Source organism: Lepisma saccharinum, chromosome 1, assembly GCF_977018435.1.
Source record: "Lepisma saccharinum chromosome 1, izLepSacc3.1, whole genome shotgun sequence".
Classification (NCBI taxonomy): Eukaryota; Metazoa; Arthropoda; class Insecta; order Zygentoma; family Lepismatidae; genus Lepisma; species Lepisma saccharinum.
Window position 1 is genome coordinate 112,563,457 of NC_139229.1, and position 13,512 is coordinate 112,576,968.

Consider the following 13,512-nt stretch of genomic DNA (forward strand, 5'->3'; position numbering starts at 1 on the left):
ATTTTGCTCTCTTCGTATCTTTCTTTTATTCCATTCTCCTTTCCTTTCTCAACATCTCGCTCTTAATTTATTTCTCTTATTCTTTCTGCGTTTTTCTCTCTTCCTTTTTCTGTATCTCTTTCTTTATATATTTCTTTCTACCTCGAATTTTTATATGGTTTTCTTTCTTTATTTCTGTACGCCATCCTTCCATTCTCTTTTACTCTGTACTCCACTCTGTGTGTGCATGGGTGGTTCTTGCTTTACTCTATAATTCTGGCTATTTGAGATGGCAGAAGGAAGGTCAGAGTTATGAAACATTGATTTGTAAGCACGTTATTGTCTTTTATGTGGAATTAGTTTAAGATAGTCCATATTCTAACGGTTCTCATTTCTGTTTCAGGTACCAACTAAGGAAGGTGTCCTGCGTTCGAGTCTTAGGTAAGATATAAATGTTTTCCGGATCTGGGAAACCCTCAGTCTCCAGGCAATGAGTACTTGCGGATAAAACTAGTCCATTCTGCATTATAAGCCGAGATCAAGAATTTGTCGGCTCTATCTTCACACCCTCCCCTTCATGTAACGGTGCAATGCACCTTTATATTTTTATATATATTTTGAATGTCAGCTACGAACCCAGAGAGTCCTAGGTTTAATACTGAGTAAAACAGGGGTTTGAGTATGTCTCATCATCTATTACAGAAGTTTGTATTTCTCCATATTATCGCAATTCCCTACTAAAATAGAAAATCGACGCAAAATAACCAAAATATAAATAGAACAACATTTTCCCAAGAAAAACTCTTTAAGTCGAGCCGAGCATCATGTAGCCCAACACCACAAACAGAACTGAACAGCTTGTAAGGAATGTGTATCCAAAGCTAGAGTAATGTTAATTACGGGGTTGGAAACACTTGCACCCCCCATCCTGGTTCACGGACAAGTGCCTCCAGTGTCTATGAGAACAATACGAAACATTTTTGTAGAAATCCTTTATTGTTCTGTCAGGAGAACAGGACAACAAAAGGTCTGGCGCTCTGTCCAGCTGAAATCCCCCCTTTCCCTTTCCTTCAGATCCACGCTGTCTGAAGTTCAGCCGCTGAAATGGAGACGCTGAAAATCCAATGATGAATAAAACTTGAACAAGAAAGGAAGATGTAGTAATATTTTGAAGTTTTCGGTCTTCCTTCCCCAATACAGTTCGGTGCTCGATTTTCGCTGAGTCATCGTTGTTGGTTGACCACAAAGTTCAGTCTTGCTAACTCCTTACCCTCCTCTGTGGTCTTTGCTTATCGACGACCCCTCTACGAGAGGCCATCCAACCTCCTTCACTCTCCTAATACTCCGGCTTTAGGCGTGAAAATGCTCTTTCTTCTTCCTATTAGGGGCCCATCGAAGTCTCTTCACGTTGGCTGCCTTTTGGCCGAAGCAACCTTGCAGCCTTTATGCCGGCACAAGGGACGAAGAAGTGCCAAGTCATCGACGACCAATCGCCGTTCCCAAAACATCTTCATTGTCGTTGGCACCGGCGGCTATTATTGCGTCGAGGAAATCCCTGACGGCAACAATGCTCCCGCTCTTCTCCATGGTGCTTCGGTCGCCATTGTTGACAGTCTTTCTGTTTTGTTTGTTTTTGGACCTTTCAGCTCATGCCATTCATAAAATGGAGTTGAACTGTTGCCTGTCTTCGTGGAGCAACGTCCGTCCTTCGATTCTCGTGGTGTCACAAGTGGAACAGGACAATTCTGATCTAGGGTGCCCGCATGGAGGGGCCAGGGTGGTGGGCACTTGCCCCCCCCCCCCCTGAGATGTCTGGAAAGAGAATGAAATTCAAATGGTGAAATTGTAGCGATATTTTGTAACAACAAATATTGTTTTCTGTGACTTACAGGAATTACGTTACACCAACTATTATTATAATTTTGAATTACGGTTACATTTAAGCTTACAATCTATTTTACACTTTTTAACTAACTATAGAAAACAGCATTTTGTCCTACATAAATGAATTAATATGTTAAATCAGTTATGCAAATTCTATATAAATACACAGAATATGGAAATTACAAGTGTATGTGATTTAAAAAAAGCATAAGTAGTAGTGGTGGTGGTGGTGGTAATAATAATAATAATACTAATAACCACAAAAATAATAGTAATAATAATAAAAGTTTCTATAACTACCCCCCTGAGAAAAAATCCTGCGGGTGCCCTAGATTCTGATACAGTTTCAACTGTAGGCATATTACTCGTTAAGGTACTCTGAACATTTTCGACGTCAAGACTGTATAAGCTTACAGGATAACTTTGGTCACGTTTATATTGAGAACCAGTGGACAGAAAATTTTCAAATTTCACCTGAACACTGAAAAAGGATCTCTCTAGAGAACCATTTTTTGATACTTTCATATCAAAGTCCTGAAAGTGAACTAATTAATTTTACTCTTGAACATGGAACATTTTTACTTTCCTAGACAGGGCAGCCCTTCCGAGTCCAATGAGTCTCCATGGAACCTTCTTCAGGACTAATAAGCCTTTGCATGTAGCATTAAGTGTTAACTTATTTCTATTCTGTCAAAATGCACGCGAATATCAGAAAAAAAGATAACACCAACTTCTAGATTGTAAGTTCCTACGCGATTTGAGGTGCAAACAGTTCTGTAAACCGATTATTAAGCTGGGTAAAGCTTTTTAAAAATATTAATAATGAGTGAGATTGTGTATGTGTGGATCGCTTTTCTCAATGTCTTGTTGTAACGTGCAGATTTATTTAAAAACGTGTTCCAACTTCAATGCTCGCCAACACCCCACCGATGCTTTGGTGTAACATTGTCGCCTTGTAATTCAAGAGGTCCAGGATTCGATCCCAGTGGAGGCACGTCGCGTAGTAGTTTGGATCCCAGTTTAAACTGAAGGTCCAGTAACCTACCAGAGCATAAAGTGGACTTAATTGACTTTGAAAATGCTCGCTCTTTAACATAAAGTTTTCAGCAATAAGAGGATAAACCCGAAGGTTTATGGCTGCAGCAACACAAGCCTTCCATCTGTCCCTATCCTGGGCAAGATCAATCCAATGTTTTCCATCCTTACCGATTTCCTTTAGGTCCATCTCAATGTTATCCCTCCATCTTCGTCTTGGCGTTCCTACTGGTCTCCTTAACCATCTTACCAGCTTGCATTGCAGAAGTATAATTTCCCACCGATAGGAAAAGCATTTGTTTGTTTCATATCCTCTTGGATTTTCTTGCAATGGGGTGTATAACTGGTGTTCATTCACTGCGAAGTCGAACCCACCCTTTTACATGTCATTTGGAAGTTGTGAGCATTGTTATCAAATTGCCGCTTGTTAACATATGGAGTTTTCCGTCAGAAAAACCTATATTTGTACCAGTCACTATGTCATGTGGTCCTAGGCTATGAATAGAAATACATTTACCAGCTGATAAGAAATCAGGTTGCCAACACATAAGAAATCAGGTTGCCAACTCATAAGAAATCAGGTTGCCAACTCATAAGAAATAGTTTGCCAACTCATAAGAAATCAGGTTGCCAACTCATAGGAAATCAGGTTGCCACTCATAGGGAATCAGGTTACCAACTCATAGGAAATGAGGTTACCAACTCATAAGAAATCAGGTTGCCAACTCTAGAATCAGCATCATCATCTCACTGATATGAATAATATTATTTACAATTTGTGATCGATAGCCTAGTTAGCCTAGAATATACGCTCCTGATTTGTACCCTTAAAGACAACATCGCGTCAAACGAGATGGTTATCAGAAAGGAAATCTGCACAGCTCCCGTGTGTCCGTACAAAGGGCGTTCCAGCAGGTCACGAAACAGGAAACGTAACCACAGACGACCCTTGCGAACCAAAGGGTTCTATCCACGCTTTTCCCAAGGAGCAGCAAAGATCCGTTGCAGCAGAACGGTCCCGCCTACCATATGACGTCTTCACCCTTCGACAATTCAAGTTTTGGGACCTGCTATGCTTCTTGTAAACTGTGTTCCCACGCTTCACAATTAGCATCATCTTTACCTTTGTATGGTTGTCAACCCATTTGAAAATATGGACAACTTTCCATCCATGGCAATCTTGTGAGCAGTTCACTTCATGTACTGTGTTAAATCAATGGACCATTGCCACCAACATCTCGATTTTGACCAAATATCCGCATAATTTGATTTCTCAAGTCCCCTGAGCGTGCTTGTAAGTTTACATGTGATGCAACATGTAAATTCCTATCATCCTAGCCCCGTCAAAAATAAATTTTACGTTCACTAGACTCGGTGAATGTATTGAGGAGGTGTCTAGCTGGGAAATAAAATTGAATAAAATTGGTGCTTGGAAACTTTTTTGAAAATAAAATATTCAAAACTATTTTCTCAACCATGACTTTTTATGCGCGGATCAACGAGCTGCAAAATGAATGTATTTCGATGTCTGAACAAAGTGTCTCAGAAAAAATAAATAATAGTAACGATATGATAATAATAATTCCAATATAAATGTTTAAAATAATACGTTAATATAATTTATAGATATATTCATACTAAGTAAATTAATTAACACTGTATTGTTATATATGAATACGTAAAAAGATTGTAAAACAATAGAGGTAAAGCGCCAAAATTTGAATAAAACCAACTGCCTTGGCAAGGAAATTAATGTCAAAAGATAAAGAATGCAATATTTATTGAATAACAAAAAAAAATAATGTTCTTGATTAATATTTTATGCATATTATTATTAGTAGTAGCGTGCATAAATCTTCTTTGGTACTGTGATTCAAAGCAATAATCCTTGCTTTCCTGAGTGAAATAAATAAGCCTCGATTATACAACAAATGCTAGGCAAGTATATTTTCATTATTTAGTTTTAGTACTTGGTAAGTCTCCCGGGGGGGAATCGGACCCGCTAAATACGTCCTTGTAGGAGGTCGTATCCAGGTGGTGGGTCCATGAGGTCCAGACCCCCCCACAATTTCTTACTTTTTAAAAAATACTACATACTTCACGATGAGGCACTTTATAGCAGATGTATAACAATTATCTCCGTGTGCACGGTTTGTGGATTCTAAAATAACATCAATTAAAAGTTCTTAAGTTTCAAACTTGGTATTGATATGTCAGTTGAGAATCTGTTTTTGACTATTGTCAGTGTGCGAAACATGATTGAAGAAAAAACTTGATTCACTTCATGTTTTTGTTAAATTTATACAACCTTGTCAGTTAAGTGGAGCTGTCAGAGTGACCCATCCCAAGCAAGTGATCATCTACCCGCAGTCGAGAGGAAGACTTTTTGAATTACGCTATTTATCTGTGAAAAGGTTTTCAGTTTTACTGTTCAGTTGTCGAAGTATTCAGAGCCCTCATCACGATTTAGCCTTACTAATTCACTAAACAGAATCAGAAACTTTGGGAGAATTACGATGAAGAGTTTGTGACATGCCTGGCTTATCCGGACCTTACCGCCTCTCTCGAGACTCGGTGCACTCCTTACTCGGCTCTGATTTGTTTACATACATAGTTCCTATGCAAAGAATATGAAAACCTAAATAATAATAATAATAAAAATGTAAAATGCTTTTTCACTAATTACTGAATCTTCGTTCAATCGTACCGGCACACACATTCACACATACATATCTGTATTCATGATATTACCTAATTCATTAGAGCATTAAAAAATATAATAATTGAAAAAAAAAACGTTTCCCTGACAAGAGGACAGTTCAAGTTCAGCCAAATATTTCAAACTGCTTCTGAAAAGTGTCAACAGACATTTAATTCTGAAATTGAGATTCCAAGAATAACAAAACAAAAAAGCGACATAACCATTCCCGTACTATTATTGGGGGTGGGGGAGGGGGAGGCTGATGCTTTATTGGCCTTGAGGAATGGGCACCCCTGGATGAACCCCTTCCAAATTTTATTTCTGGATATGCCCCTGTCCGAATCATATTTCTTAATGTTTTGATTCAGTAGTGTTAAAATTGTTGCCATTACAACCGTTTTATCTATGTTAAATGTGGACCTTCAAGACCCAGTGTATTGACATTAGTCCAGGCATATTCAGACTTTGACCTGGGCAAAATTGCTTGAGAAGGTTTTTAAAGAGTCTCTAGCTCAGAAATCATTGCTGAATAACATATCCAAAATCAGACGAAATCGGACCACGGGAAAGCCCCCAAAATCGGATTGCAAAATGGCGCATTGGTTGTTTTCTGCTAAAGGCAAAAATAAAGTAATTACACTTTATATAGAGAGATAATACTTTTATTTCCCTTTACAAATATATCAACTAACACTACCTTTCAACAATATACAATTTATTATGTAATTTTCAAATTTAAAATTATTTGTAGAAGTTAGAAATCGAGAAAATAACAGTTAACTTCAAATAAAATTCATTTTTATGCTCTCTCAATTATAAAGTCAACTTCTAAGGATGGACAAAGTAAATTTATTAATCATCTTCTTCACTGTAAACATTGGCGTACACATAGGGAAGGGCAGATGAGATCCCTTCCGAAATTTTGAGAAAAATAAGAAAATTGATATGAGAGCAGCAAGAAACCAAATTGGCAAATGCAAATTCCTCTTAAATTAATCCTCAGACTACAGTTTTGAGTGAAAGTTCCAAATATACAAAATAGTATTTTATAGTGTACCCACCAGTAGAACGTAGGTGATGCCAACTTTTAGAATTTCACCCCCTCCCCATGAAGAAGGAATCATGCGTACGCTAGTGACTGTCAACATGCTACGTATTATTGCAACCACTCGCCACGACCTGTTGAAGAGGACAATCGATTACGCTTCCATCCACATCGTGAGGAATCATTTTTCGTCGTGCAGGAACAGCAAATCATCTTCAGTAGGAAATCTGGATTTAGTGGGTGTACAGTATAGCAGGAATTATTGCAATGTTCTTGTGCGTTTCATTGATACGTAATGGAACTCGATGTAGGATAGATCCACCATCCAAAACGGACTGGCTTCTACACTGAACTTCTTCCACATCTTTCATTCGTAACTTGTTGGTGTATTTGTGTATTGCATGATGTGATTAAGACTTGCCGGCTCCTCAACAAATTTTGTCATTCGAGCACGATGATACGCACGAAGTTCATAAGACATGCTATCTTCCAGTGGCACTGCAATGGCAAAAGTCGTCATTCTCTGAAAGAGTGCTGCATCTACTTATATATCGTATCCGACAGGACTCACAACAACACCAGCAGAAGAAAATCCTACGGTTTTCACTTTTCAATCTTTTGGTAGAATATTTCAACACCTCTTTCTCAATCATTTTGAAGACGATGTACGTACCGATGTAATGCAATTCTTCAAAACTGCTGTACTAGGGTTGCAGAAACATGAGTCAAAATGGAATGGAGATATACGAGGGATGATCTGAAAAAAATTTTACAAAGCATATAACTTTTGTTTTATTCACTGTAACGTAACGAAAATTTATGTGTAAATGAATAACATGTTTGTCTTGTTGCGGGTTTGAGGACTTCGGATTCTGACTGTATACCCGAGAAGAGGAAATTTAAATTGGTGACTCGTCTAGAAAATTGGTCAAGAGTAGAAGTGAGGGCAGTGGTGCGGTTCCTGTGGGCCAAAAACACTACACCTGCTGACATTCATAGGCAGATTGTGGAGGTGTATGGGGAGGGGCCAATTTCAAGCCAACATGTAGCGAAGTGGTGTCGTGCCTTCAAAGACGGACGGACCAGTATTGTCAATGACAACCCTGGACACAGCGATAGACCCAGTACCTCAACCACTGACGTGAACTGTGCTCTTGTGGATGAGTACATTCGTGAGGACAGAAGAAGAACATTACGTTCAATATCAGTTGAGCTGGGACTACCATTTGGTTGGCTGGCCACCATTATCTGACATGTGATGCTGTCAAGAGAGAGCTGCCTCACGGTGGCTACGAGAACTTGACGCGGATTTCTGTGCAACCGGCATGGAAAACCTCATCTACCGTTGTGACAAGTGCTTGAACAAAATAGGTGATTACATCGAGGACTAGTGTTGAGTGTCCTCCATCATCAGGTGTGTTGTTGATCTTCCAGCTATGTCTAACACATACGTCATACGCCATAATAGGCTTTGTAACCTTTTTTTTTTTTCGATCATCCCTCGTAGATTCTAGTCGTTTGGTTGCTTGTTTAATATCAATCCGGTCTCCCATTTGTCTGGTTTGTCACATTTAATTGTGTTGTTCACTACTCTTTAACAAAATCTGATATATTCTTGCATTGCCAAGTTGTAAGTGGCACAACACAGGTGTATGGGAAGCAGCCATGTTGCCTTCTGGATTTCTGTAAATCCGTTTCCTCGTGTCAGTCTTCCCCTGCTTTGAAGGGAATGCATTAGTACTTGTTCTATTACGAGGTCTGATCAGAGTCCGGCCCAGGGTCCCAGATTCAATACCCGGCGGAGGCACACAGTGGTTCGGATCCCACTTTAAACTGTAATTCCAGTCCCAATTAGTCTTTCTGTCAGTGGCGTATACTGGGTTCAGAACCTGGGCTATCGCACCATATCATAGTGTTCGAATGGACAAAAATTTGCTGATGGAGGTGTTTTTGTTTTTTTAACTCATTTGGGGTGGCGGGTTGAAGTGATGTGACTCTGTGATTAAAAATATATAGCTACCTCATAAATAAAACATGGAAATATACACTGTCAGTAAAGAAAGGATTTCAAGAATTCCATTCTTATTTGCATAAATGAGAGGCCCATATTGTGTAATATTATGTAGGCCTATATACGAGAATAAAAATAAAATTTCAACCTACCTATTTTCACAATTTTAAGTTCGGGTACTCCTTGTTGGCGCAGTATTAACGTCGTTGCCTTGAAACTAAGGGGTCCCGGGTCCGATACATGGTGGTTTAGATACCACTTTAACTGTAGGTCCGATCACCATTAGCTTATCTGTTCATAAAGTGGACATACAAGAAAATTCCACAACGATTTTAAGCTTATCGTCATTCGTAAGCCGAATAGACAGCTTGTTAATTATATCCCTCATTTCAGTACACTTCACAACACAACACAGCACATATCATTCACAAAAATACAATCCACTCACTACTGTATTCACACGCTCCCTCTAAATGAATTCCAAGCACCAAGACCACTCGACACGATCTAGATTCTAGACTAGAACTGGCCCTTGTCATTTCGGTAAACCATTCCCGCTCAGCCAACAATTTTCTACTCCCCACTGTATCTCTAGTTGTTTGAAGGTCAACGACCTCTTTTTCAACTCCTCTGCAAGCGTTCAATGATGTTCTTGTCCCTACCACATGACACTTTCCCGCGATGATTTGGCTTCAAAATTCCCCATTCCTGGGAAAAATTGGTTTGCAACATTGACCCAGACTGTTGAGGAAGTTCAGAGGTTTTTTCCCCGCCATATGCAACCCTGTTCTCTCTCCTGTAATAGTTTGACTCCACAATTCCCCGATCCTGGGGAAATTACATGGTGGGAAAAATTGGTTTGCAACATTGATCGGAGCCCTGTCAAGCTTACCCGTTACCCCACCAGCTTGGCCAGGCTTCTCGCGAATTCAAAGAAAGCGGACAATGTTTCCAACTTCTAAGAAATCAGGTTCATCTTCTTATTGAAATGAACAATTTTATGCACATTTTCTGATAGATATTTTTTCTGTATTTTATTCCCAGAGCCTGGGCTTCGCAGATAGCCTAGATATCCCCGAATATACGCCTCTGCTTTCTGTGCATAAAGTGGACTTAAAATCTCAAAACTCAGAGACTGGCCCATAAGCTGTCACTTCTTCTTGTTACAAATTACCCTCCCAGGAACATTTTCTGCATGGTTGGATTTTGAGATGACAAACTATAGTTTCCGCAAATACAGGTGTAGGGGCTTGAGGTAATTGTGATATCTGGCTGCTACAATGATGGAGAGAATTTTCAGCATAGCTTGCAACTGCAAGTCGTCCACGGTTGTATCAGCATTTATCAAGTTACATGCAATGCTGGTCATTCTTGATGATCATACTTTTACTACCTGTTGTCCATTGTCCAATTTTTCCCCACAAATCGCGCACAATTTAGAGCCAAAATATAATTTGACACAACAAGGGATCACAAATTATAAGTAATATCCAGAATATTTTGAAAATTCGCAATTAAACGTAAAATGTTAGGAAATTCACAATAGCAAGTCCGTTTTTGGGGGTTTTACCGTGGTCCGATTTTGTCTGATTTTGGATATGTTATTCAGCAATGGTTCCTGAGCTAAAAATTGTTTAAAAACCTTCCGAAGCAATTTTGCCCAGGTTGGGTGGAAAATTGCCTCAGTTTGCCTGGCCTACATAGACCGAGCAACAAAACTATTGAACACACATTGTCATAAACATCCAAACGAATACTGTCGCAATTCCGATGACCTGGCATCATTGTGGCAACACCGGAAATTCTTCCAAGTCTAATTTCACGTCGCCGAGTATAGTTCTGAAATAGATCACTGTTAGCAAATTATTGGTCCCAGAGATTTGTGGTAGTTCCTGAGAAACATCATAGCGTGCATGACCATTACGTAAAAAAAAAGGTTTTTTTGCTCTTCTTCTTAACGGACATTTCATTAGAACCCTGAAAGCAGCTTGAAAAGCATATGGAAGCACTTTACTGGTTCTTGTTCAAGACAGAGACGCAAATGGAAGGAATGATATTTCAAAGAATGAACTCGGAACGGAAATGACGTCATAGAAGTGGCGACAGTACGCATTCACCTGCTGTTCCGTCCGTGGGAAAAGAACTGAAGAAAGGGTCACCCTTTTCTTTGTATTTCTTGTGTCTTATATCTGTCTGTATTCGACACAATACCTTTTCCTTCGGGACATCAATTTCTTTTTATATTTTCTTGGAAATGACCCACGAATTAAAAGATAACAAGAAATTCTCCACAACGTGCAAGGATAGAGATACAAATCTTACTGTTGGATGAACCTGAAGTTTCAGTTTTAGCCGACATGTTCTTTCTCATAAACCCATTTCGCCGAATACCAACTGAAAGGCAAATGAAAGTACTTTCGAAAAGCACTGTCAGAACAGAGACATTTTGAGAAAGAAAATCACTTGAAATCAAATAACCATTTCGCCATTTTTTAAAAAATTGTCCGCCATCTTGAATTTTTCGGATTATACCCGAAACCTATTGAATGTGTTTTTATGTATGTTTGTGTATGTGCAAATATATTGACATGTGAATTTCAATTTCTTATAAAACAGACAATAATAATTTTAATGTAAGCTTAGGGAATTCCTGTTTCACCTAAAAGACAAATGACTATGAAATGCAATTATTTTTTGCTAGCATAACTTCAGCTAATAGAACATAGTCGCTTAAATCGCAACCAATTTGCTTAGTGCTATAATCCGGGTAATTGATAGGTATATAGAGGCAATTATAAAAGTACTTAATTCAATAATGTTGTGATCTACACTATGTTCTAAGGGCGATCACCCACTAGGACAGACGCGAGGCGAAGCGAAGGACACGTAGTCCCGGAAGCCAAGAATTTCCCTTCCGTCTCTCACAGAATTTCCCTTCTGTCTCTCACTGACAGGCAGCCCCCAGAAGCCAAGAAGTTCCCTTCTGTCTCTCACAGAATTTCCCTTCTGTGTCTCACTGACAGGCAGCCCCCAGAAGCCAAGAAGTTCCCTTCTGTCTCTCACAGAATTTCCCTTCTATGTCTCGCGGTGACAGGTGGCCCCCAGAAGCCAAGAATTTCCCTTCCGTCTCTCACAGAATTTCCCTTCTGTCTCTCACTGACAGGCAGCCCTCCAGAAGCCAAGAAGTTCCCTTCCGTCTCTGACAGAATTTCCCTTCTGTCTCTCACTGACAGGCAGCCCCCCAGAAGCCAAGAATTTCCCTTCCGTCTCTCACAGAATTTCCCTTCTGTCTCTCACTGACAGGCAGCCCCCCAGAAGCCAAGAAGTTCCCTTCCGTCTCTCACAGAATTTCCCTTCTGTCTCTCACTGACAGGCAGCCCCCCAGAAGCCAAGAAGTTCCCTTCTGTCTCTCACAGAATTTCCCTTCTGTCTCTCGCTGTGACGGGCAGCCCCGGAAGTCAAGAAGTTCCCTTCCACCTCTCACAGAATTTCCCTTCTGTCTCTCGCAGTTGGCGAGCAGCCACCGGGAGACAAGAATGTCACTTCCGTCTCTCACACAATTTCACACTTCTGTCTCTCGCTGTGACAGGTAGTCCCCGGAAGCCAAGAAGTTCCGTTTCGTCTCTCACAGAATTTCCCTTCTGTCTCTCGCTGTAGCAAGCAGCCCCCGGAAGCCAAGAATTTCCATACCGTCTCTCACAGAATTTAACTTCTGCCTCTGGCAGAGGGCGAGCAGCCCCCGGAAACCGTAGAATTTCACTTCGCTCCTCCCGCTATCAGCTCTAAGAGTGACCCAACATAACAGGCTTCACTTTAGAAACATGGAAGCACACAAAGGAAAATTGTTCCCACTATCATGAATATGGCACATGTTATCATACCCTGTGAATTTGTCTTCGCTGGCTGTGTGTTATTATCAATTCAGATTCTGGTTTGACCCATACTATTAACTTTATTGCACCCTTTTCACCTGCAAGGTGTTTTGTAAAGCTCCGATAAACAGCACGCACCTTTACGTAAAAGTTTATGCTTTAAACTTTTCAAATCTGTTTCTTTGCAAAAATAGAAGCATAAAAGTTGTGATAATCGCTATGTGACCAAAGGGTACTATATACGTTGCGTAAGGAAATCATTGTTTATTCTGATTCCCTATACTACGGAAGTTTCGCACACATATAAACTACTAGATCCAGTTTACATTATATTTGATGATAACCTGATGGTCAGAGACCCGTAGAAAGACCAGGACGGAGGTGAAAGAACAATTTCAAGGTAGGCCTGATGCAAACTGATAGAGATGGATTCGTGTTGCACAGGATAGAGACAAGTGAGAAGATTGTATTTTTGTGACAATAAACTTTAAGTTTTAGGAATGTCAAAAAGTTATTCCATTGTACGTAGTTTGAAATGAAATATTCTGCTTGGTACACCATATTTCTTTCTATCCTTCCTTCTTTATTCCTTCCTTCCTTACTTTCCTCCTTTCTCTCCTTCTTTCTCTCATCTCTTTCTTCCTTCTTTCTTTCCTCTTCCCTTTTCATTCTTCTTTCCTTCTTTTCATTCTTTTTTCATTCTTCTTTCCTTCTTTTCATTCTTTTTTCATTCCTTCTTTCTTTCCTTCCCTCCCCTTTCTTTCTCTCTCCAGAGAGAGAGAGAGAGAGAGAAGGAAGGAAAGAGGGAAAGAAGGAAAGAAAGAAAGAAGAGAAGAAGGAAAGAAGAATGAAACGAAGATGGAAGGAAGAAAAGAAAGAAGGAAGATAGAAAAAATAAAGGAAAGGAAGAAAGGAGAGAAAGAAAGAAAGAAGGAGAGAAAGATGGAAGGAAAGAAGGAGGAAGAATGAAAGGAAGAAGGAAGGA

General features: G+C 39.7%; 1 protein-coding gene across 1 annotated transcript in view; it reads left to right on the plus strand.

Annotated features, from left to right (window-relative positions):
- The window catches only part of LOC145985159 (uncharacterized), a 225,845-nt gene that overhangs the window by 187,357 nt on the left and 24,976 nt on the right, over nucleotides 1–13,512 (plus strand). The window contains exon 5 of the mRNA XM_083118840.1: nucleotides 383–420. Within this exon, the coding sequence (XP_082974966.1) occupies nucleotides 383–420 (38 nt within the window). The remainder of the gene's footprint in view (nucleotides 1–382; nucleotides 421–13,512) is intronic.